The following is a 26,714-nucleotide window of genomic DNA, read 5'->3' on the forward strand; positions in this document are numbered from 1 at the left end:
ACTAACCTAACACAAATATAACATTACGATATAAATAGAAAAGTACGATCTCTTATAAACCACCAGATATTACATTGTAGTTGCAATAATCGAACAATTACCTGAGTAGTTTAAAAATAGAAAAAAATAAAAAATCTAACCTAACCTAACCTAACCTAACCTCACCTAACCTCACCTAACCTAACCTAACCTCACCTAACCTAACCTAACCTCACCTAACCTAACCTCACCTAACCTAACCTAACCTCACCTAACCTAACCTCACCTAACCTAACCTCACCTCACCTAACCTAACCTAACCTAAATAGAAAAGAACAATCTTTTATAAACCTCCAGATATTACATTGTAGTGGCAATAATCAAACAATTAGCAGGGTAGTTTAAAAATACTAAAAAATTAAAAACCTAGCCTAACCTAACCTAACCCTAACCTAATTTAACCTAACCTAAGCAAAAAATTCTTGGATTTTCTAGGGAAAATTCAGAAAAAAACGAAGTACCACAAAAATACAACCACTAACCTAACACAAACATAACATTACGATATAAATAGAAAAAGAAAACAATTCCTTATAAACCACAAGATATTACATGGTAGTTGCAGTAATCGAAAAATTACCAGGGTAGTTTATAAAACAGTAAAAACGAGAAATCCTAACCTAACCAAACCTAACCTAACCTAACCTAACCTTAACCTAACCTAATCTTAACCTAACCTTAACCTAACCTTAATCTAACCTAACCTAACCTTAACCTAACCTAACCAAACCAAACCTAACCTAACCTAACCTAAGTTCACAGGATAGTAAAATTATCATTTCTACCTATGACTGTATTTCGTGTATTACTCAGGTACAGTTTTGCAGAAAATTCTTATCAAGTAAAATTTACTGCAATATAAAAACTTAAATAGAACTCTATACCTATATATACCGGCTTTCCTCTCCTGTTTTCCTTCTCGAATTCGCATACGCATCTTCTGAGAACGAGCCCACTCATTTCATAAAAATCTTTTTTCCTACAGGATTCACGAAACTACTCGAATGAAATACCTATTTAGCGACAACTTTTAATTGTCTCTTTGACTAACGCCACATGAATTGTTTAAAACCTCTCTACTTCTCAATCAAAAATAGTAATTTGCGGATGTTGTCTTTAATGCGCTTGTTATTAATGCCAAGTAATTGGTGCAATTACAAATTAAATTTAATGAAGCTAATTTATGACATCCCATAATATGTATCTTGATTCAACGTTTTTAATTTGTGTAAAAGTTTCTTCTGTTGTATGCCAGCACAGGTAGAATAAAATGTAAACCATGACATAGTACCAATCCGTCCAATTTTATTACCTAAGATTTCAAATAATATTTAAATAAAATTAATATTTATAGATTAACTACTACCTTCGTTATCGGGTAATTAGATAATAATTTTAATAAAAATAAAACGAATAGTACATCTCATTCTGGCGTGTGAAACTATACAAACAAGAAATAATAGGCACAAGTGTACAAAATACAACTTTTTTTCCTAGGCTTATGCAGTGCACTCTGTGTAGAGCAACTTATTTTGGATATCTAGTTTCTCTCCCAATCTTGCAAATATAAGATCACAAGTACTGCTTACTTCAGAAAACATAGCTGAGCGAAAGCCCCGTAGAGCTCTTTAACCGGTAAGTAGTGATGAGCGCAAGAGTCTTGGTCTTGCAGTTTTTGCAAGAGTCTTGCATGCAAGACCAAGACCAAGACCAAGACCAGGAATCCCGATGCAAGACCAAGACCAAGACCAAGGGGTGCAAGACCAAGACCAAGACCAAGACCATACCTGCAAGACCAAGACCAAGACCAAGACTCTTGCGCAAGAGTCTTGCACAAGTATGGTACTACTTGATTTTTTATAGAATGTAAAAAGGAAGGGGAAAAATCATTATATCTTTCACGTGAACTTCTTGGCTCCAGTAAAAATACCGCCGGAGTGAATGTGTTCCCAGTAGTTTATGCAATCCATGTGAGTCGATCTGCTCCTGTAACATATAGCTACAGTATGTCGTTGTTTGAATCGGTTGTTCACGAGACGACCGACAGCATAATTATATAGCTATAATAACTTCAGTGTCTGATTTACTTTGGTCATCACTTGATCATTCACGATGGCCCATGATTGGATTTTGGGAAATCATACGAAGAATAGTTGTGTCCATAAGAAGTGGATAAGCAAAAATAAACTAGAGCATGTTATGGACACTGTAGCTCAGTGGCAGAGCGTTCACCTCTGGTACATGGGGCCCTGGTTCGATCGCAGCTTGCGCTATGTGAGCTTCTTTGGTGAACAGACACCCTGTGCGTGGGTTTTCCCGTTTCCTCGTACTTTCTTCATTCCACAATTTCTCATCATCACTGTTTCCCTTAGCCTCAGTGTAATAATCGTGGGACTTTCCAAAACTAAAGAAATGTAGTATTGAACATCGGCAATTCCGTACACCATAGGTGCCGACTACATGGGTATGGCCTTGGCTCTGAGGTTCAAGCATCCGTTGGAAATTTTTAATGTGTACTTATAAAATTAATATTAAAATAACATTTTCATGACATTGAAAAAACTTAGCGCATGTGACCGCAAGTTTGATTTCATAGATGGATGCTTATACGTTGAATAATTGTTTATCAATATAACTTATAGCCCCCTTAGGTATACGGCATATCTAGGATTCAACGTTATAACATTATACAACAATAAATAATCTATATTCACAACTGAGAGTGATTTCGTACTTATTTCAAATAACTTTAAGTTTGATGCCGTTATTATGTATTTCTAATGTAGGTCAAAAGTTTTTATATAAATTGAGTTTACACAAAAGACACAGACAGTTGAGTCGTTTTCAGTTTTCACTCAGGTTATTCTAAAATATTGGGGCTCAGTGGTAGAGCGTTCAGCTCTGGTGTTTGGGGTCCCGCGTTCGATCCCAGCCCCCGCCAAGTGAACTTTGTGGTGGACAAACACCGTGTGCGAGGGTTTCCTCGAGGTTCTCCCGTTTCCTCCTACTTTCTTCTTTCCACCATTTTCATTCATTTTTCATCATCACCGTCTCCTTTAGCCTAGCCGACATAATCGTGGGACGTAAAACTCACAAATTTCATTTCATTTATATTCTAAAACATTAAGAGGTTTAATTATTATTATTTTAATTTTTTCTCTCTTTTTTGGTCAATATTGCAAAACATATCATCATCGTCATAATAATAGCTATTTTGCCATTATTGGCAGCTTCAACTACAATCTCCTTCGCCCCCTCCCTCTAGCACGTCTCTCATAATACAGTTCCTCCTCAGCTAATGTCCTCCTCTTAATTGCATCTAAAATTCTTTTCTCCCATACTGCTACTATTTCTAAAACCTTTGCATTCGTTTTCCGTTCAACTCAGCTGATTCTCTCCTTTTTTCTCCATGCCCACATTTCGAAAGTCTAACTGTTTCATCGTTTTTGCGTAATGACCTTGTTTCTGCCCCATTCAGTACATATTAGAATCAGTAAAACAAAATTTCGATATTTAATTGGGAGTTTGTTCAATACTAAGATGCGCTAATCGTGGTTGGAAAGAAAAAAATCTGACGCCTTTAGAGTGTAAAAATAATTTTGCAATTTATGGTATTTCAGTAATCTGTGCCGTCTTGGTTTTCTTTCATGCGTCTCACTGTCAGGGGTAGCCTCCCCAGTTTGGGAACCAGTGGAATATTGGATCTGTTAAAACATATAAAAATATTACGAAATTATGTGATTTATCTTACAAGTAGTGAAGCGTGATCACCCATTGAAAAAAAAAGTAAAGGTCATCGCCTATGTTGTACAGTAGTATCATCACACTTACACGAAGGTAAAATATATTACATTTAGAAACATACATTGCATTTCCCTCACTATTGACGCAATGTAGGATTTATTATCCCTTATATCCAGAGTAAAATTTACTTATGAAAATCATAGATTTCTTAAAAGCAAAACTTGCAAGACCAAGACTGGGTGTGCAAGACCAAGACCAAGACCAAGACTAGGTGTGCAAGACCAAGACCAAGACCAAGACCGAGAGTTCCAGTGCAAGACCAAGACCAAGACCGCATGTGCAAGACCAAGACCAAGACCAAGACCACCCGGGTCTGTTGGGTGCCTGTTCGTTCGTCTGCTCCATGACAACTTCTCATAAAAGACATTTTATTTTAATGAAACTAGTAAGTGCCCTCTTTTAGCTTTGCGAAGTAACTATTGCCTGGAATTTGTATCTGCAAAATATAAAAGGTATAATTAAACAAATGGTGCAAGTTTCCACTCACGTATACAAAACAATTTTGCAATATCAACTACGTGAATCTTGTCCCATAAAGAAGCCGAAACCCCTACACCGAAGAGCCCTCCGAGATTTGATCATTGTCCACACGGACTGAAATTGTTATTTGAAGCCAAGACTTTAATATGAAGCCAATAATTTCTTTAAAATAGGCGAAAAATTCGAAAGTTATAAGCAATTAAACTTTTACATCAATTTAAACTGACTGGGTTCCGGTTCACCCCACTATTGTTTAGTTTAGTTAAGTGATAATTTGTGACAGCTTCACATCATCAAAATAATCTTTCACTTCACCCCCCCAGGAGTTCGTGCTGGATCCACCACTGGAATCAATAGACACTTTTCCTATTCTTTTTGTCCCCCTTGATTGTGTAGGTGCTCCCTCGTACAAATAAAAAAGTGGCAATATTACAATCAAGGGGCGCTATATATTAGGTATTTTAGTTACCTACCCCTAACCGCACAGGGCCATCTTTGGTAGAATAAAAAATGTTACATAATATTCCAATCATGAAAGGGGAGAGGATGCTGGAAATATATTTCTTATTCATTTTGTCTGCCCTGCTTATCAGAAATTACTTTCTGTTGGAAGGGTACTGAAATGAGAGGGGCAAAATAAAACGTCGTACCCCTTCCTACATGGTTGCTCAAATAATTACTAAAGAAAGCATTTTAAACTAAGATAATTAAGATTTAAACTAAGAAACTAAGATATCTTTATATTGTGTAAGGATAGCATATTCAGGATTATTATTATTATTATTATTATTATTATTATTATTATTATTATTATTATTATTATTATTATTATTATTATAATTATTATTATTATTATTTGAATGTTTTTGGAGCACCGAAATTTTGTGAGACGAACAATGGTATGTAGAGGGTTAAGAAAGGTGGTCATGGGGGAGGAAAAACCAGGATTTTTCTCTGTCTAACTCTCTAACGTAAAGATTATGTGCTGAAGGTAAGAAGCATCATTATTCTACAATAGGTTGCTTTTGTGTAGAATATCAATTACTTCAGTTTTCCTTCTTCGGACTACTTACCTTATGTAGTAAATTCAAAACAATTTCAATTCAATACAAATACATTGCAAAACTTTTCCGTAATTAAACATCTAGAGAAAATTAAACATTTAATAGGGAAATCTGTTATAAAAATATCTAAACCGTAGATAGAAGACTATCTAGTGAGAAATATTGTAAAACTTTATAAAATTCTCCAAATTAGAATTAACATTTACTGGGAAACATTCGTTATGCGCCAGCAAGCATATAGTAAGAAATGAGCACAGGGGAAATAATTACGAAACTGTTTGGAAACAAAATTAGGGACACTAATGCAAGTGCGACAACGATATTTTTTCTTTTTTTGGTATCGTCATGAGTTTTACACATATGTTACAATTTGATTCTTTCCCAAATAAAATATAAATAAAATAACCATAGTGATAAAAATGAAAACGGTACCTCTTGGGGATCAAACCCACTACCTTCGGCATACAGATTCGGTGCTTTAACTAACTGAGCTATTTGTTTTCTTACGTGAGCTGAGCCTGTTCCGGTAAAGACGATTTTTCATTATGATCGTGCTACCAATTCGTCCTTTTCCATAGTTAATCCACTATTTGCTCTATCTTTACGTTAATACTTGGCATATATTCATGTATTTGGAGTTTGAAGATAATGCACGTAATAAGACATATTAGACATATTTCATTAAAAGTTTAGTTTGTAGATTTAATCCACATTTCTTTCAATGTCATAGATGTCGCTGCTTCGTGTTGAACTGCAGAATTCTCTCGCGTTCTTGAAAATTTCCCACTTTAGCAGAGTTGGTAATTCTCGAGGTTTCTGTCGATTTAATGCTTTTTGCTTCTAATTTATTTATTTTAAGCTAATATCTAACACAAATTATTAACCTGCCCTGCTGGGGAAACCTTCCGAAATTTCGAACATATAAAGAAAACGGAGATATTTTCAAAAAACTTCAAAATAAATAGACGCGTCATTTATTTTGCTCATAGTAGTACCTAGGGACAACTGACATGCTTATACTTAAATTGAAATTGTCTCTGCTATTAAAGGAAGATTTCCTTTCGTTGTTTGACATACTTTGCAAAACATGTACCTATTAAGGGAATATATTGCATGTTGTAAAAAAATGTGTTTGATACGTCAAAAAATACAAAATAAAAAAATGTCCCTAGGTACAGCAGCTCCCCCTACTCCAGTGGCTTTATACTTGTGAAGAAGAAGAAGAACTATTTTTTTTCAATAAGCAATTAATCTGTATCATATCAAAACCTGATCGTATATTTGATTGGAAGTACCGTCTATAATTGCCGGGAGAGTATCCTTCAAATATCGAGTAGAGTGGCCGTATGGCGAGTGCATCGTGTTTTGTGTGCCCTATGATGACGAGAGTTGTGTGGGGTTTTCTATACATATTTACTACACTTACACTCTTTTTTTCCTTTACACGTTCATACATTCCTTTCCTTTTTCTATACTTTTTTCCCATTCAGTTTACACTCCTCACTTTTCTCTATTTTTTGCCCTGTCCAACTTGGCCTTCTGCCCCCTTTAACTGTTCGATCTTCTCTCCTTATTTTGACTTTTTCCTATTGTACCATACTTCTCTGCAAATTTGACTTTTTCCCGATTGCGACACTACTTTTTTCATGTATTTTTACTTTATCATACATACTACTTTCTATCTGTTTTATGACTTTGTACTCATCTTGTTACTTTTTTAAAAATCATTTTTCAACTATTCAAATCTTTACCTTTTACACGTTTAATTACCTTCTAAATTGCCGATATTCTTGTTCAATTGAGTGGTAATGATATTATGCACAACTTTTGTGATGCTTACTACAAAGAAACACACAATTGCCGGGAGAGCGTCGTGGATTAGGAAATAATCAACTGCAGAAGAAGATTGGAAATATAAAGTTGCTTTTGTGAACGTTCTTGTAAATCATTTCATTAACACTGGCAACATAAAATATAAGGGAAGTATAAGCAGTGATGCCAAGTTAGTTGTTTTCCAACTAAATCTGGTTGTTTTAGAAGGCAATTTAGTTTTAAAAATAGTTGTCTAGTAGCTAGTTGAAAATCTAGTTTTTAAAAAATCTTATCTAGTTGAGTTCTAGTTCTTTTTATGTTAAGAAATTGTGTAATTACTTTTGTCTATATTTCCCTTGAGAGAATTATTTTGTATTAGTAACAGACATTTTAACAAATTAGTATACTCGTCTACCTGTTTTTTCTGTTTTGGAATTGGCTCATGTTAGAAGTATCTAGATCTTGTGACTGAAGGGCGTTGGCTAAGCGGGAGGAACACAAAGAAGAGATTGAATCTCCGATTTTAGTCATCATCAGCGTTGCTAGATATACTGTTTCTTGCAGATGTGCATTCAGTTTTTAAATCTACATCTCTACTCAAAGTAAACGAAAGATGAACCTCCTGCCTTTCTTATTTCGAGAAAAGAGAAAAATATTTGTTGATTGAGAATGAATTTCCGTGTTCATCTTAAAAAAAAATAGTATTATTTTTCTCCTGTTTGAATAAATTAATAGAAATTGGGGTCTTCCCTTCAGGATTTCCCGTTTTGCATTGGGCTTTTATACTGCATGGCTGAGTAAGTACGTAGGAATCCGTCTCTGCCCATTTGGGTGGAGTGGGGTACAGTGCCGTAAATATGTTTTCAACATGTGTGTGTGTGGGGGGGGGTTAAGACCGTTCCCATAATCTTTTTTTTTTTTTTTAAAGCGCTATTCAACATATTTATGAAGTTGAAGAACAAAGCTGTGGAGGATCAGGGAAACAGAGTTGTCTTCAACATTGAGAGGCGGGTAGATTTGAGGCTTATTCTGGGGGAACATCAATTTCATCACTTTTCTTTGTGGCAATCGGACTCAAATCATCACACTTCTCTCCAAAAGATACATTTCAAATCAGATTATTAGTGGGACAGTCCCCTTAATTCCAAGATTCGAGGGTACATGTCTCCCTCATCACCCCGGAATTTGCGCCGGTGGTGAGGTGGAAGATTGGATCACTGTGTAAGAGTTGCTTTGCCAGTTTGTGTATTTAAAGTTAAGGTATTGTGTATTTAGGTAAGAAAAAATGTTTTACGTAATTTTCTAGTTCTTTTGATGCTGTTTCTAGTTGTTTTTAACTCAAAATTTAGCTGGAAAAATTAATTTCTGTTGGCAACACTGAGTATAAGAACAGTGTTAAATTCGTATTACATTTCAATTCACAATGGCTGGTGAGGAATCTGTTAAGGTGGAATTGATGTGCAAAGAAGAAATTGCTTATGACTTACCTCAAGAAGATCCACTCGAAGGGAAAGGGTGGACCTACGAACTAATGACTGACAACAATGAGTTAATATTATCTACAACGGAAGGAGAGGAAACAATGGACAAGGATACAGCTATGTGTTCTTTGGATGTGAAACTAAACGTTGATAGGGTGAAATCAGAATTAGCAGTAGAAGATTCTGCATTTGAAAGTAATATAGAAACGCTAAGAAAAATAGTGGTTCAGGAGACTTGCGCGTCGTACTCTAATGACTCCCAGCAAGTAACAACAAAAAGTTTAAATTCTGTTCGGCCAGAAAGGTAATGTTCAAGTTTGCATATACTAATTGGTTCAGATTTATAATACGGTTACATTCGTTTGGAAACTTTGTTGGTTAAAAGCAAAACTTCACGAGAAATATTTAGGTATGGGAGATATCTCGAACGTAAGTTAGTAACCAACAATTTGGAAATGGCATGGCACACATAGACTAGCTGTATACCAAATAAAAGTAATAATAAGATCGACACCACTCATACAAATTTTATGTAGTTCATATCTTGATAAAATAATTATTTCTTTATTATTGATTACACATTGCTCACTAATTGTTGCACATATTTAAAATATGGGTGCTCGACGATTTTTTTTATTTATATAGAGACTTATGTAAAATAACAAATCGTGAGAATGGTAATTATCCTAAAATTTTCTAAATCTAAACGTGGAATGTATTATATTGGAACAAAAGCTAATCAGTTCTAATTACCGGGAGGGTTTGTTGTTGTACTGGTATGGAAAGCAGTCACTGTAAAGACCGCTAAATTTTAAAAGAGCTTCCGTCAATGTTAAGTCAGTTTCATAGAATACTAGTGTGCATAATGGGACATTGATGTAATTGTTGAAATTGAAATGTGAATTGGTGGGGTGAATTTTGCACAACATACAAACAAGTATGTTGAATATACGTTTCTGTGCAATATTTTCCCTTTAGTATTTAAACATTTTACTTTCTACACAAAACTGCATGCATTTTATTAATATTGGTACCGGTATCAGTACTTAGTTTGAATTATCGATATTTGTAAAGAAAATTATGTATTTTCTGGTACCGACTCAGGACCCACATTCTAATAGTTTAGCATATGTCCCACAAAAGTGCCAACTCACGAACAGAAAAATTGATCCTCGTGAACTGATTTGATTTGGTTATTCCTTTTGTCCAAGTTTATCATTTGAACCGTAATCAGTGGAAGATTTACCGGGTTCGTAACTTTTAGGCTGCATGATTGCGTGACCTAAAATTGCATGATTTTTTTTTTTTTTTAAAGGCAAGTACTTAATTAGACTCAAACAGTAAATTTAATCGGTTCTTATCGGTTCAGTCACTTGCTGGAATTGTTTCTGCCTGAGTCACTTGTTGGAACTGTTCGTGCCTTTTGTGTGACATCCTTTTTGAAAAATTGGTGGTAATTCATATTTTTCTCACTATGTGTCTCTGTACAGTCATATAGTAGAGTGTTACTGTGATATCTCATGTTCTGTCTGCTTGTATGTGTGGAATGCAGTGAGCGGGTAATTGAATTTTCGTTTCATGGCGACGATCGAGTTAGCAAGTGCGATTGGGAAACCGTAACATGAATTTAATTTGAACTTGTCGTTTTTAAATAAGTTTGTATTAGATTCGGATATTAACTCATATCGCTTTGCAGCATTGTGTGGTTTATTTGAGTTAAAGAAAACCTGTCATGGTTATGGCCGAAGGCTGAAAATATTTCCGACGTATGGTAAAAGTGGGCGTTTATTTGTTAGTCTTGTTCGTAATAATAACAAGTGTGCTCGCTTTAATAAATCGACGTCTGTGCGGAAATGAACATTTTTCACTAATGTAAACTTGAGTATTGCGCATGTGCTCTTGCTATCTTATTTTTTCGTGAATCATCAATTATGAGTTTATTATTCATGACTGTTCTAGTATGGCGAAACGGTGAGTGCTTTCCATTTTTAGTTGATATTATTTTTATTCTTGATTTGCTTTGAATTTGAGTATTTGGCAAAGTATTTGTTTTGTTCTTGGTGGTTCCATTATCTTGGTGAGATGTAATTTATTTTTCCTCGTCATGTTGCACTGATTTATAATTAGTAATGAGTATTTTTTTTAAAAAAATTTCCTTCTTACGTTACCTTTATAGTACTGGTTTGACTAAATATTGTTTTTTGGGATGTTTTTATGGTACTTGAGTGGGGGGGGGGGGTTGGGGAAGCGGTAGCCCTCATTTAGATATCAATATTGAGAGTCACCGCTTCACCTGGATTGATTAGGTATAGTGTTTGGTAATATTTTGGCCCTTGTACTTATAGGATAATTCTTAACATTGTAGTTCAAAGTAGTTTTATGCAAGACATCATAGCTTTTAATAAACAGTAGATTATATATCATTATTTAGTTAACCTTAGCTGGGGAAGAGGAAGTGCTAAGAAGACGATATTAATTTACTCTTTCTCTCTCTCTGTCATTACGTTAGGAGTATAAAGCTCGATTCGTATACTAATTTATAACAGCAAGTTAATATACACATATAACTAACATTATGGAGAAGGGTACTATAGAGGCGAAAGACTCCAAAATATTAGGAAGAGTAGAGATGAGAAAATGATCAAATATTGCCGCTATTATTATCGAATCCATAGTCTTCTGTCGCAGTAGGTGTGGCTCATTGGTATTTATTTTCTTAATTTTTATAATAATAGTAATTATTATAATTATGATAAGGAATTGCTATTACGGTACAGCTTAGCGCAGCCCGGCACGCACCATCTTTAGACGGTTACCGTAGAGAACTCACAACTCTTTACCCCCAAGTAATATAACTTTGCACTATATTACTTGTAGGTTCAGAAAGCTCGTCCCTTCGACAATCGCCTAATAGTCCGGGAAGGCACGGTTCACTTTACCGTAACGGTCCAGATTCGGACGGAATCACCTGAGAGGAGACCTGAGGCGTGATAAAGAAATTAGGTGAGAACATCACCCACTTTCACAGAGCAATTACAAGTAATTCAACAACCACTTTTTCGCCTTGTCATGCAACCTGAAAAAGAACAAACAAAGCTAAATATTTTCAGTGCCATTTATTGCGAATACTTGAACGTACCTGTAACATTTTACATATTTTACTATTTACCTTGCCCCAATCGCGTAGTTGGTTTGTAGAAATTCTCTGATATTTTTCACAAGAACAGTCTTAGTCCGTAAAAGCGCACTATCGGTTGTGATCACATTTCTAAAGTCTTCTCATTATGAATCTGATGAATCTTCTTGCAATAATTGTCCATTGTATCGCTGTTAACAATTTATGAAGCAGGCCTCCTAGGCGAACATGATGACTACATTATTTTGTGAGTTTAATCGAAGAAATTGGCTTAATCAATAATCCTTCATATTAATCGGTGTAATAAGCGTCCATTCAGTTAAGGTACACCTTGCCGAGTCCTTTGTTTAACTCACTGTCTCGTTCACTACCCCTCTTGTTATAAAGTACTACTTGGGGCTCATTTACTTTAATAACGGCTTATACAACACTTGCGAAAAACACTAATATCTGCATTACTATTCTTACTGATAGTGTTGTAAGACTTTTTTTCTGCGAAGTTTGTTTTCAATAAAAAACATCGTTCTTTTTCATGTTTTTTTGAAATGTCTATTTTTTTTCTGGTAGCTATTATTTATTGATTTATGTTGCAAATTATTGAAATAATCAACAGAACTTGAGTCTAAGCCCTCGTAGGTTACAAATCGTTTGTTTCTTTGTACCTATATACTAGCAAAATTGTGATTATTCCTTTCGACCCCAGGTCATTTTTGGCATTTTCCTACATTTTCAGTTAGTGACTTATTGCTCAAAAACCGTTTATTCAATTGACATGGTTAAGGCCTTGATTTTTAAGAAAATGGACGTGGCTATTTTTTGGTGTAAGTTACATTGGAGTGTTGCCAACGGGTTAGAAATTATTGAGGGAAATGTAGGGGTGAAAATTTACAAAAAATTTCCTAACCGAATTTCAAAATTCTTTGTATCTAGGACCACTGCTGCCATATGTGTTGAAGTCAATTAAAAAAAAAAATTATTTGGTGTGTTCACAAGATACGGTGAAATTCTGAAGTCGCTGGCTTCCATTGAAAGAGGGACACAAAAAAATCTCTTTCATCATACACATGAAATTTTGACACTTTTTACGCCTTAGAAGCAAAAATCAACAAATATGCCGGGGCTACATCTTCTCTAATTATCCTTTTGAAACTTTTTATGCTGCGTTCTGTAGGCCAAAGAGGAAGCTTTCAACTAGTGGTACGTTTGTTTCAATGTAGCCAGCAAGAGGGTAATAATAGAGGTGGAAAGGGAAATTTTCCGAAATTTTCACCTAAAATCGGGAATTAATTGTTTTGGCTGCAAACACTGCCATCAGACAGACTAACGCTATCTGAAAATAAACCTTAGTAATCCAAGAATACATCGTACAAGTACCATGGCGATATCTAACAAATTAAGCATGAAATTAAAAAAAAAACTCATTCTACCTCAACAATTCACCATTATCTTACCATTTACAGAACATGATTTATTGTAAAACTCAACTGTACTTTCTCTAATTACTCGAGTGAAACTTTTTATAGTGCGCTGTGTAGGCAAAAGACGAGGCTTTTAGACACTTGTACTTTTGTTCGAATATAGCCAACAAGAGGGAAATAATAGACACAAAAAGGAAATTTTTCAAAAATTTTCACTTAGTCTGGAATTAAAATTTTCTGTAGCTGGCAACACTGCTATCAGACACACACACACACACACACACACTATCTTAAAATAAGCTTTGGTATCCCTCTAATATATCTTACAAGCATTGTGACGATATCTAATAAAGTAAGCATGTCAATAAAAATATCTTATTCTACCTAAAAAAAAAAGTTATCTTTCCACTTAGAGAGCAAGGTCTATTGTAAACCTCAACTGTACTTCCCCTAATTATCCTATTAAAACTTTCTATAGTGCGTTGTGTAGGGAAAAGACGAGACTTTCAGATACTGATACGTTTGTTCCGATGTAGCGAACAAGTGGGAAATAATAGAGACAAAACAAATAATTTTCCCCTAAAATCTGTAATTAAATTTTTGTAGCTGGCAACACTGCTGCCACACAGACGCAAACTATCTTAAAGTAAACATCGGTACACCACTAATATATTCTACAAATATTATGCCGATATTTAAGGAACAGAGCTTCTAATTACCAAAAAATTATATTGCGGTAAACAGAAAAGTAGGGAAAACTAGAAGAATCAAGGGTTAGAACCTAAATACGAATTTTCCGTGCGCCCCCTAATTACCCCATTGTAACGATCTGTACCCGCGGTTGTTCAGTAAGGAGAAATGTTCGACTTGCGTAAGCTGTCTTGCACTCGGACGTATAGATACGGATATATAAACAAAAATTTCGATTTTTTTTCCAAATTGAGGGAAATTTTAATTTACCTAATTGGCAAGACTGCACACAGGCCCGTCCAATTGATGTGAAGAATTAGGTATCTATCCAAGGTATCTACCTGGTAAGTTATAAGGAAATCTGTCTGCAATGAAGGAAGCTACAGGGGAAATTCGAAAATTTTCGAATTTTTGACTGGGCTGAAATTTGAGAAAAAAGTTCGACCCCGAGAAGAAAAAGAAATTAATATGATAAACTATGGTCCGACCATATTTGGCAAAAATAATATCTCGATATCTTAATTAGTGTCCACACGGGAGCGGATTAAAAAAAGTGACACACTCGTGTGTGCCACTTTGGCCACGTGTGTCCGAAAGGGTTATTGTACACTTGATTACATTTTTTTGACCAATAACTCGTGTTGTTGTACAGGGTGTCCGAGAAGTCCTTCCCTGATTACAGAAATTGATAACTCAGGCTAGAAATAAACTGGTGTTGAATTGTTTACAAACTATAAAAGTTTTTGTCTGTGTTAGGTTTGTTCTGTTTTATCAAGTCTCAATTTTTTTTGTTTTAGGTTTGTAGTACGTAAGAAAGAAGCCCAAGAAACCATGCCAACCAACCAGAGAAGGCACAGTGTGTCCTGTGGTACCATGAGACACGATCACCAACCGCGGTGCAGAGACAGTTCCAGACAACATTTGGGAGGACTCCACCTGATGTGAAGAGCATTAAAGCCTGGTATGAGAAGTTCAAGAACACAGGGTCGGTTGCTGACCTTCCGAGGTCTGGTAGACCAAGAACCTCAGCAGACACGGTGGAGGCTGTGCGGCAGTCTTTTCTGAGAAGTCCTAAGAAATCGGTGCGCAGGGCCTCACGCGAATTACAGATGCCAAAAAGCTCTATCCATGACATTTTACACAAACGTTTATTGTTTCGTGCTTACAAAGTGCAACTCGTTCAGGCCTTGTTGCCCGACGACGGTACACGTCGATATGACTTTGCGGTCGAAATGCTATCACGTATTGAGGACGATAATGGTTATCTCAGACGAATTGCCTTTTCCGACGAAGCGACATTCTCTGTCAGTGGAGTAGTGAATCGTCATAATGTACGCATTTGGGGTTCAGAACCCCCCAGGGAGGCCAGGGAGTTCACCAGAGGCAGTCCAAAGGTGAATGTTTGGTGCGCGTTATTGCACGATCGAATTATTGGGCCATTCTTCGCTGAGGATACCATCACATCTGCAGTGTACCTGGATATGTTGCAGCTGTATGATGTTCCTCAGCTGCTTCAGTATCGCTCCGATGTCGTTTTTCAGCAAGACGGTGCACCACCTCATTGGGGTTTGGACGTCCCTGCCTATCTCGATAGGACATTTCCTGGGCGCTGGATTGGTTGTGATGGACCAACAGCTTGGCCTCCACGCTCTCCTGACATAACCCCATTAGACTTCTTTTTATGGTGTTATGTCAAGGATGAGGTCTACCGAACACGTGTACCAGATCTTGAAACCCTGCAGCAACGGATAACCACAGTCGTTGTATCGATCCCTCCAGTGATATTGGCTAATGTGTGGATGGAAATTGAATATCGCCTAGATGTGCTACGTGCTACCAAGGGTGCTCATGTGGAAGTGTACTGATGTGACCAAAACTTTTATAGTTTGTAAACAATTCAACACCAGTTTCATATTTCTATCTTATTTCTAGCCTAAGTTATCAATTTCTGTAATCAGGGAAGGACTTCTCGGACACCCTGTAGTTATAATCTCGACTAATAATAATATCGTTGTTGTAAACAATCACTTTATAAGGAAAATTTTCTCTCCTTTTTACATATTAGTTCAAATATTGTTGTTGAGAAATGCAGGGTGTTTCAAAATGAATATCGGAGTTTTAAGTCTTCGTAGTACTTATTACATGTTACGTAGAATTATAAACAATACATCAAGTAAAATAGCACCTTAAACAGTCTTTGGTACAAGTGTTCGATGTGAGCTTCATTCCTCACACGGGACACATCTAGTCGATAGGCAAGAAAGGCCCATAAACTTTCCGCCATATAGCACAAATCACATTCAATTTAGTGGAGTCTCGTTGCAACTGTACCATTTCCTGAGGATTTGCTGACCGCCAGATGCGAACATTGAGTATACGCATTACCTCTTATGTAAAATATCGATTTATCTCTGAAGACGACATGATCTAGAAAATATTCTTCGCACAAACGGTTGCATTGTAACTACAGATTCAGTCTTTATTGAAACACAAACACCTTTCTGCTCTCTAGTCTCCATCTAGCTACTAGCTCTTTCTAATGGTAGACAGAGGAAACAATGCATGTGCATACGTGCGTACAAAACTGTTGGAATTGCTCTATTATTAGATAATATTTATAATTGTAAGTTAATTGTAATAGATACTACAAAGTTTCAAAGCCCTAATATTCATTTTGAAACAACCTGCATTACTTCAAATTGAGTCATCCTATATTCATGTCTTGTATAAACATATCATCACTGCCAGCCCTAGGCAATTCGTCGCCCCGTGCAATGACATAATTTGCCGCCTCCCCCTTTCTCCAGAAAGAACAAATCTTAAAAGTCACGATTTTAAGTATGCTACTCTAGCATGAACAACGAAGGGGAGGGTAAGTGCAGTCGCACTCAGAAAGACTTAAATACTTAATTAAAGTACAATCTCCTTGTGTCTGTTCTTTCTTTAAGTATTAATCTGTAATGTTAGTGAGAGATAAAGGAAACACAACTGCAGAGGAAAGATGGTAATCCTTTTTACAGAATTCAATATCGTGCTTCAATCTCAATGTATCAGTTTGCAATTCCAGTGCAACTAGCTCTTTTATCTTTATTTCTTGATTTTTCATATCAAAACTGTTATAACTAACTAAATGGAAGAGATATTTGCTACTATTCGAGAACTGAGTTCTTGCATTTGACAACAATCAAGCAATTTGTGCTGGGATTTATTTGACCATTTGCTTTGGCATTTGTCCATGTGACCTTAAACTAATGCGACCTAAACATAATTTATGAATGTAGTATTCAAATATTAGGTCATCTTAATAAATGTAACTACCATCATCATGAAGTCTGTTTCCAACAAGAAATATTTAATTTAAATAATATACTTATGAGAGATTTTGCCGGACTCTCCATACTTGCCGCTCCATGCAAATGCACGTGTTGCACATACGGTAGAGCCGGCTCTGCATATCATATCTAGTCGACAAATTATTTATATATTATATTTAGACAAATACTATTAGGCAAATTAGTATTAGTTTTCACTTTAGACAAGTTATTTGAATTTTATACTGTTCGTGACATCATTTTTATACTAATTAAAGACCTACTTTCACGAAAAAAAAACAAAATTTCATTTCTACTTTTATTTCTAAGTTGGTGTTGATGAAAAATGCTGAAACCCGAATTGTTAGTAGGTATGCTATTCATATAAATTGTAAAATATTTGTAGCGTATCAATATCTAGCATTCAATTTATGTTGCATTTTACGGTAATTATACCTACATAAAAATATTTCATACTTAAATAGACGTAAGATGCATTACCAATGACTATTTGAAAAAAAACGAAATTTAGAAAAAAACGAGAGGCATTGTTTTTTTCTAAAAAACGTACATTTCTGAAAAAATACAAACGTTTTTTTTCTATTTACAACACTACTTACAGATCATTTATGGAATTTTGAAGACAGTTGTAGTTTTTCTAAAACATAGCGTAATTCAAATCCTTTTTTAAAAAATCTGGTGTAGAGATAATAATATGATCAGCAAAACTTCTTGAATCATCTTCCACACACTTACTTACACCAACTTTGGTTTACGAGTCTGCAGTTCTCTCTCCTTTCTTCTTCCTTTTCTTATATTCTCTTTCTATCTGTACTACCAGGTGGCAGCACAATTAATGGAAAGCATACACCATACGAACTGTAGGAATTCAAATCAACGTCTCAAAATACACTAACGCAGAATTTGCGTTGAAGCGATAAAATATATCAAGCAAAAATTTGGAGCAGTTACATTGACGGTCGAAAGGAATGTACGTGCACCATTGAATAATGGTAAAAGTTCAAGAACCCTGTACTGAAGTTTCACTTAAATAATCATCACTGTTCCAATGTCAATATAAACATTAGTTCACTGGGAATTTTATAAGAACTTTCGTCTGACGATCACTTCGTCAGATAAAAATGTCTCATTTTAAAGCAGAAAAATAACGAATTCGTGGGGCATTTATACGCATACATAAATGTTTATGGGGCTTTTATATGTAAAGGCTGTTTCTTTTTACATTTGGCACTCTCACTAAGTTAAACAATTATACGTGCATGACTAACAATTGATATACAAATAACTCTCATGATATACTTTCGATATTTGACTTATAAAATTGCTATTTGCGCTCTTATTATTAAAAATAACACAAACATTACACGAAATGATGACATTATTCAAACATAAAATGTTCACATTACTTACTTTACGATATCATGCAAAAATTATAAAAAATGAACAAATAAACATTATGAATCACTTAGTTTACCAGAAAAATAGATAAAACATACATTAATGAGAATCATATATTTCAATATTCCACAAGAGGAAATAAACAAACTTATTCTATACATATTATACTTAAAATTGCATAAATGACGAAACATTCTTAAACTTCTTACGTTATTCTGACAAAAAAAGTTAGGGAAGGCAAAATCGTTATTCACAAATACAAGGATTACACATCATTTAAATATAATAACTACATGAAAGAAATTCATTACCACTCTTTCGTATTGTTACGATAAGAGTGAGGCCGGATAGAACTAAGTCTGCCACACTTTTACGCTAATTAGCGCCGATCCACTTAAATTTATAAGTCTCCCTTCCCCATTATACATTCATAGTTTCATCCCACCCCTTTAGAATGGTAACAAGACCTTCTAGTGAGGCAGGAGTGTAAAAACAACATAGAAAATGAACCCAAAGGTTAAAAATAAAATGAGGGAGGGGAGTTGCCATTCATAATTCAATACTCTTGTTACAGTATTCCACTGACACACAAAAACTTACTCTCATTCCAATAGAATTAGAGCTTATCATCGTTTACATCAGTAATAGTACACGAATGCTAAGCGATTCACCTTATACAATTCGTGGTTCAAGATCTTACTGTTAGTTGCAATAACTTTTTCGCAAAACATCAACAAGACAATATACAGGGTGCGGCACGTAAAACCGGCCCGTAAAGTGAACACATAAAATGAAATGTAATGTATTGAATATGATTAACTGCAACACATAAATGAAATGTAATGTATTGAATATGACTACTCACCTTCACAGCAGGTGCTGAAAGTGTCCTCTGCCCACTTCAACACACATGTGAGCACGATTGAGGAGATTCATATATACCCTTTTCAGTTCTTGTGTTGTAATGCTATTGATGACATCCTGGATCCTGGTCTTGAGTTCTTCAATTGTGTGTGGATTTGTTTCGTATACTCTTCCCTTATCAGTCCCCATAAGTAAAAGTCACACGTGGACAATTCTGGTGACAGGGGAGGCCACAAGCCTTTGCTGATTGTCCTCTCTGGTGTAAACATCTCATGCACAAGGGACAATGATGCAGCTGATATGTGGCATGTTGCACCGTCCTGCTGAAAGTAACATAACTGACGCTCCTCTTCGGTCAAGTGTGTATAAAACTACTCCAGGATTCCCATATACACGTCAATGTTCACTGTCGTCTCAAAGAATATGGGCCCAATAACGCGTGTGGCGGAAATGGCACATCAAACACCAAACTTCTCATCATGCAAGGGTACCTGGTGGATTGCGTGTGTGTTTTCTGTCGACCAATACCGGTTGTTTTGGGAATTTTCGTACACAGACAGGTGGAACCACGCCTCGTCACTCATGATGAGCATTAGTGGATACAAGAAACCACTGGCAACATTGTTCAAAAGCCATGAACAGAAATGCACCCTCTTCTGCAGGTCAGGCTCCTTCAGTTCTTGCACAAGACTTATCCGGTACGGTTTTAACTTCAGTCCCCTTAAAACACGTCTGCAACTTCTCTCACTCGCATGAACCTGTTGACTCAATCTCCTGGTTGACTTTCGAGGACTTCTTGTCATTATCTCTTCCACCTGCATCTTTAATTCAGGTGTGCAGACAGATGGTCGTCTGTTCCTGGGAACATTTTGAACCGATCCTGTACGCCGCCATTTTTCAATCAATTCCTGAATGATGCTTTCTGCTGGCACAGAACGTCCTGGAAATTTCTCCCGAAACAAATTCTTTGTTTTCACAAAAGATCCAGTGAGAATGAACCCTTCAAAAATGGCAACACGCTCGGGTATCGAATACGCCATTATCACACACTGACACTCACCCGGCTTAACACAACGAGGCCTTTTCCTTAACTGGTTTCGACAAGTTTCACTGGCTGCGGCTGCACGTGACTGCTGCAGGTCACGTAAGTCGATCCGACCTTGACACGCCTTCTCTTGGTAGGAAGGTAGATTATTTAAGTGTTGTCAAAAACAATATACCAGAATATTACGACGGGCCGGTTTTACGTGCCGCACCCTGTATTAATTCATATAAACGAGAGTTTTTAACTCATATTTCTTTTACATATGAATACTAACGAACAATGTTTCCATACATATTAATATTTAGAAAACAATCGTGTCCGTGACTTTTTTCTTTTTTTTTACACGTCACATCTATTTAGTTTAGGATTCAGCAAATGATTTAAAGCTAAAATAAGAGTACGATACCGACAATCTAGCTTATCATTTAAGTACTGCAAATATGTGTCACATTTTAATAACTCTTTCAACAACAACTGAACATTGAACTCATTACTTTCACTCATGTTGAAAACAGACAAATTAACTTTCTTTACATTTAAGGAATTCACATTTACTAAAGTTTCAGGTTCACAAGAATCAATTTTTTCACTACTTTCTTTTAAGAACCAAATTCTTTCTCATGAATATGTTTCTTAGCTAATTCTAACCAGATGTTCCTAGTTTTCTGAGTGGGTCTCCACACTCTCATACGATCAATAGAATGCACGCCACAAGATTCTCCGGTTAAAGGATCTACAAGTTCAAATACTTTGTCTCAGATCTTTCTTTTACAAAACAGGAGACCTTTATAGAGCATGAAAAACTTACGAATCTTTTTATCTACAGCTGAACTCAAATGTGATTGCAACAAGAATACCAAATCATTTTCTTTTATTTTATATTTTCCTTCTTGGGATGCATTATATTTCTCGTTTCTTATTCTAACTTTTTCATTTCTGCGATAGTCAGCCATTATGAGTTTATTTTCCCAATTTACAGGTTCACTTTCATCATAACTTTCGTTTGATACAATGCCGAAATGTTTCAACATAGAGAAATTTGCTTTTACATTTAAATGAAGGCTAGCAGGTCTGACACCTAAACTACTACATACAGAATAATTCAATAAAATGACAATTTGAAGTATGTATCTCTAAACGACGACGATTACAAAAATAATTTTAAAATTTTAACAATTCCAAAATCATTGCAAATATCACATATTCCAAATAATGAATTAGGCGGAAGGTAATAATCTATTTAACCTATGCCTACTTTCGGTTTCTCTAACTCAGGAGTAATTTTGTACGGTTTCATTTGCCAAAACATCATGTACGTAAATTCACAAATGATCAAGTGGTTTCTAATCATAGCTTTACTTTTAGAACACACCCTATTTATATATGCACTTTGTTTTTTAACACTGCAGATGGCAACATTGCACAAAATATTGCTCTTTCTTTTGCATTTTAATACACTGAGCTGCTTAACTTTCACTTTATTAGCATTAAATTTCGCATCTTTTAACTTTTCATTCATTATGGCAACACTGCGTTGATACTTGGATCGCATACCAAGTTGTGAATTAAAACACTGATTCATGTTAGAAGATTGATTCACTAACTTTTGAACTATACCACAATCTTCACAATTTCTTCCTTTCTTTCGAAAACTTTTAACAGGCTTTACTAGCATTTTTCGAAATTTTAATCGATCACTAATTTGACTTTTCATTTTAAATTGGTTTTTTGATGCACCTGCATGTTTGGGTTTTTCATTGTAATTACGCAATTAACATACGGTTTTCCATTAACAAACATTTTTGACCTACATTTTGTTTTGCATTTATATTTACTTTTGGTTCTTACCAGTGCGTGTGATTTACTCAATAGCCTGACGGACGTTTTTTGAAAAATTTTACAATTCTTACCATTCACAAATGATCTGCGGTCTGCACCTAATGCAACAGCTGATTCGATACTTGATGATCTACTATAATCGCTAGGTTTCAAGTAACTGTCATTCGTGCAAGAACTTTCGGAAGACAATTCAGAGACACAAGCAGAATTATTTTCGCACGTACCATGCTTTATCATTACACAACGACGGTATTCAAATCTACTTTTAAAATTGGAACGCAGGACCTTGTTTGAGAATTTATGAAAGTTATGCAATAAACGGAATAATTTCTTCACTTTCTCGCGAACTTTATGCAACTTTTGTTTATTTTTTTTATTCTTCTTACTGTAGGCCAGTAAATGAATGCGCTTTTTGACAAGTATGCTGTACATATGCTTTACGTTACTGAAAAATTCACGACAAACGAGACTCTTTTCTATCCAGGAGACAAAGTTGTTACTACAATTGAAAAGCTTACTGAACTCAAAACTATTATCTTTGATTTTTGAATGTACAGACATCGTGCATACGAGGACAAAGAAAGTTATTTGCTTGATTTGCTTAATTTGTACTTGACTGATTACTAACTCACAACAGTGCAAATTACTTTCAACATGACCTAGTTTAACAATCGTTACATTAATAAAGTAAAAGCAAATAGTGCGGACGGGGATACATTCTAATTTATTAAGCGGTACACTACCTAGGACACTTTCAAGTATTTGCGATAACAAGCTACTAACGCGCATTGAGGTCCCTTTGCCTCGAATTTCATTACAATAAACGACGACATTAGTGCTGTTTTTCGCTAAACGGTATGCACACAGCTTGTGAATGTTATTCAACCCTTCACACAACACACAATTTTCTCTTACCTGTCGCTTATCAACTATTTTCAGACTAGGTGTATCTGCTACAGCAATTTGACAAGAACTTTCGTCAATAACTGGACTAAGAGTGTTCGCATATTCTTTATCTGTACAAGAAATAGTAACTACAACACCATTTACTTCATTACTTTCTTTTGTGACTCAAACTTATGATCTAACTGCATCGAAAGTCGTTTAACACTATCTGAACCTGCACGATTGATTTTGTCTACACTTTTTTCTAAGCTCTTTTTCAGCTTAATAGAAGATTCCTGTAACGTCGATATTCCCATCGCAACACCGTCAAAACATTTTTCTGACCGTTGTCTCGTTTCATTGTGACATTTTTCTACATGTTGGTGGATTGTACTGTTTGTCTCAGTAATAACATCATTGAGTTGTTCTTTGGTATCATTAATTGAATTAATAGCTTCAAGCAAACTTTGCAAACTTAGGTTCTCATTTTCTGCCATGACTACACGTTACGAATACACAAACACAATAAACACCAATAATACTTTCAATTTAGCGCATATAGCATATCATGAGAAATAAAACCTGTCAAATATTATAACACCTAGGTCCTCTCCCAGATGCTACATCCGTTACAAACCAGTTAATAATAACATGAATTATTAATTGATTTGTCCCTGAGAGGAAACGCCATTCTATTACACCGGGTCTAGGAAAATTCGGTGTAGGAAAATTCGGTGTAAGAAAACTCGGTGTACAGAAAATTCGGTGTAATACATATTGAATATTACCACTTACGATAATTTACGTCACTTCTTATTGTGAAAATGAAAACCATAAAATGTAACGAATAAAATGTTATTACCTATTTCAAGAAAAGATTTTTTTTTCCTTAAGTCCAATCCCTCTTTCATGTCTTTTGCGGGGTATTACTATAAACTACTTTGCATCGCACAATGAAGCTGACACTTTTTGTCAGAAATAAAACAATTACAAGTTCAGAGAATAGTTATAGGAACAACTAACAACACCTTTCCTATAGTACATCATAGAATATATACAAGGCGATTCTTTTAAAACTCACGAATTTCATTTCGGTCTAGAATTTCTAACTGATGCCCGATTTTCATGCGGTTTGTGGCAAACGATCAAGGAACGTTGGGAGATTTGTGAAACTATGTTTACTGATTTAAATTCATTTTGGGTAATATCGGTCACACCTTTAGAAAAATAGCAAATATTCGCCACTGTACCGAATTGGAATTAGGTGAGGTGCGGTAGGAGATTTGAGTTTCTTCATTAGATGGCAACCTCGCGACGGTCAATAAGAAACAGGAAACTGGATCGTTGTATTGAGAATTATACTGTGCTACTGTATCAATATGGTCAGGACACAGTTACAATAATGTACTGTTTGGAGAAACATGATTTTATCGTTAAAAATTTTTGGAGAATGGGATCTGTTGTTGCTACGCAAAGGTCATTTACACGCAACTTTGCCTCACGTTCTGCCCCAGACCTGAACATAATATGGTCGTTAGTGAATAAATTGCAGGAAACAGGATCGCTTCTGAGTGAGACAGGGAAGCATCGGACCCCGCTGGCAGATGTTGTGGAAGATGTCAGTTACCGACTCTAAGTCACCCAAGAAATCTCTATTCAACATGTGATTTATGTGTGTTACCACTAACACTTAATTTGTATTCTTCCTAACACTTAATTTGTATTCTTCAATTTCGCTTCAAATATCCAATATCTCGTTCGAACTGTAACGTACAATGGCGAATATTTGCTGTTTTTCTTGCGGCCTGCTCGATATTACCCCGAACGAATTTAAACCAGTAAACATAGTCTCATAAATCTCCCATCCTTCCTTGATGATTTGCAACAAACCGCATGAAAATCGGCCTTCAGTTAGAAATTCTAGAGCCAAATGAAATGCGTGAGTTATGAAGGAATCACTCTGTATATACATATGTAAGATGCAAAAATATATTGATCAAAAAAGTCTTAGTGGAAAGGGCAATATAAAGCATAATGGTTTTATCAGATAATAATTGTACAAATAGTTGACTTCTCCGCCAATCAGACACTTTAGTTTGTTTGCCTTAAGTTATGGTAAACAAGTACTGCAACCTTATTGACTTCTCCTCCAATCAGGCGTAGATACTTTAGTTGAGGCATTTATTTTTACACCTTTGAGTACCATAAGTAAACTATGTCATTTTTGAAGAATTTAGATTTAAAAATGTATTTATAAAATAAACATAAAATCGTCAGAACATTTTTTAAAAATCTACAATTTTCAACTTTACCCGCCCGGTAACCTACATTTTTTGGAAGTAGAAAATTCTAGGAGACATCCTCCAAAACAGTATAAAAACTTAAGTTTTAAATTAAATGTCGATTGGTAGCGATGGTCGCTTCGCTAAATCACACGAACGGACATCGAAAAACAAATTTCTCGTCATGTAAGAGCCATGAAATGTTAAAATCCGTCGAAATCTAGAATTCAAATAATTTCAGGAACACAATTCAATATAAAGCAATATAATGTAGACAGTAAACAGCAAAAATTATAGTAGACAGTGAAAGTACGTTCTACACAAAGTTTGAACTTAAAACTAATACGCTCATTTATCCTCAAAGTTGAGCTTTTAATAAATCCTACGGTCTACTACAGTTTGAACTTAAAACTACTAGTAATACGCTCATTTATCCTCAAAGTTGACTTTTTAATAAATCCTACGGTCTACTACAACGAATATTTACACCTAACATTCCCCACACCGAGTTTTCCGTACACCGAATTTTCCTACACCGAGTTTTCTTACACCGAATTTTCCTACACCGAATTTTCCTGCTCCCAGAGATCTCACAACTCTTTACCCCCAAGTAATATAACTTTGCACTATATTACTTGCAGATTCAGAAAGCTCGTCTCTTCGACAATCGCCTAATAGTCCGGGAAGGCACGGTTCACTTTACCGTAACGGTCCAGATTCGGACGGAATCACCTGAGAGGAGACCTGAGGCGTGATAAAGAAATTAGGTGAGAGCATCACCCACTTTCACAGTGCAATTACAAGTAATTCAACAACCACGTTTTCGCCTTGTCATGCAACCTGAAAAAGAACAAACAAAGCTAAATATTTTCAGTGCCATTTATTGCGAATACTTGAACGTACCTGTAACATTTTACATATTTTACTATTTACCTTGCCCCAATCGCGTAGTTGGTTTGTAGAAATTCTCTGATATTTTCACAAGAACAGTCTTAGTCCGTAAAAGCGCACTATCGTTTGTGATCACATTTCTAGTCTTCCCATTATGAATCTGATGAATCTTCTTGCATTAATTGTCCATTGTATCGCTGTTAACAATTTATGAAGCAGGCCTCCTAGGCGAACATGATGAGTACATTATTTTG

General features: G+C 35.5%; 1 protein-coding gene across 1 annotated transcript in view; it reads left to right on the forward strand.

Annotated features, from left to right (window-relative positions):
• Positions 1 to 8,599: 8,599 nt before the first annotated feature.
• Positions 8,600 to 26,714, forward strand: part of LOC145674772 (uncharacterized) — a 38,825-nt gene continuing 20,710 nt past the window's right edge. The window contains exon 1 of the mRNA XM_081744964.1: positions 8,600 to 8,984. Within this exon, the coding sequence (XP_081601090.1) occupies positions 8,623 to 8,984 (362 nt within the window). The 5' untranslated portion in view covers positions 8,600 to 8,622. The remainder of the gene's footprint in view (positions 8,985 to 26,714) is intronic.

Source organism: Thermobia domestica, chromosome 18 (assembly GCF_964235325.1).
Source record: "Thermobia domestica chromosome 18, izTheDome1.hap1.1, whole genome shotgun sequence".
Classification (NCBI taxonomy): domain Eukaryota; kingdom Metazoa; phylum Arthropoda; class Insecta; order Zygentoma; family Lepismatidae; genus Thermobia; species Thermobia domestica.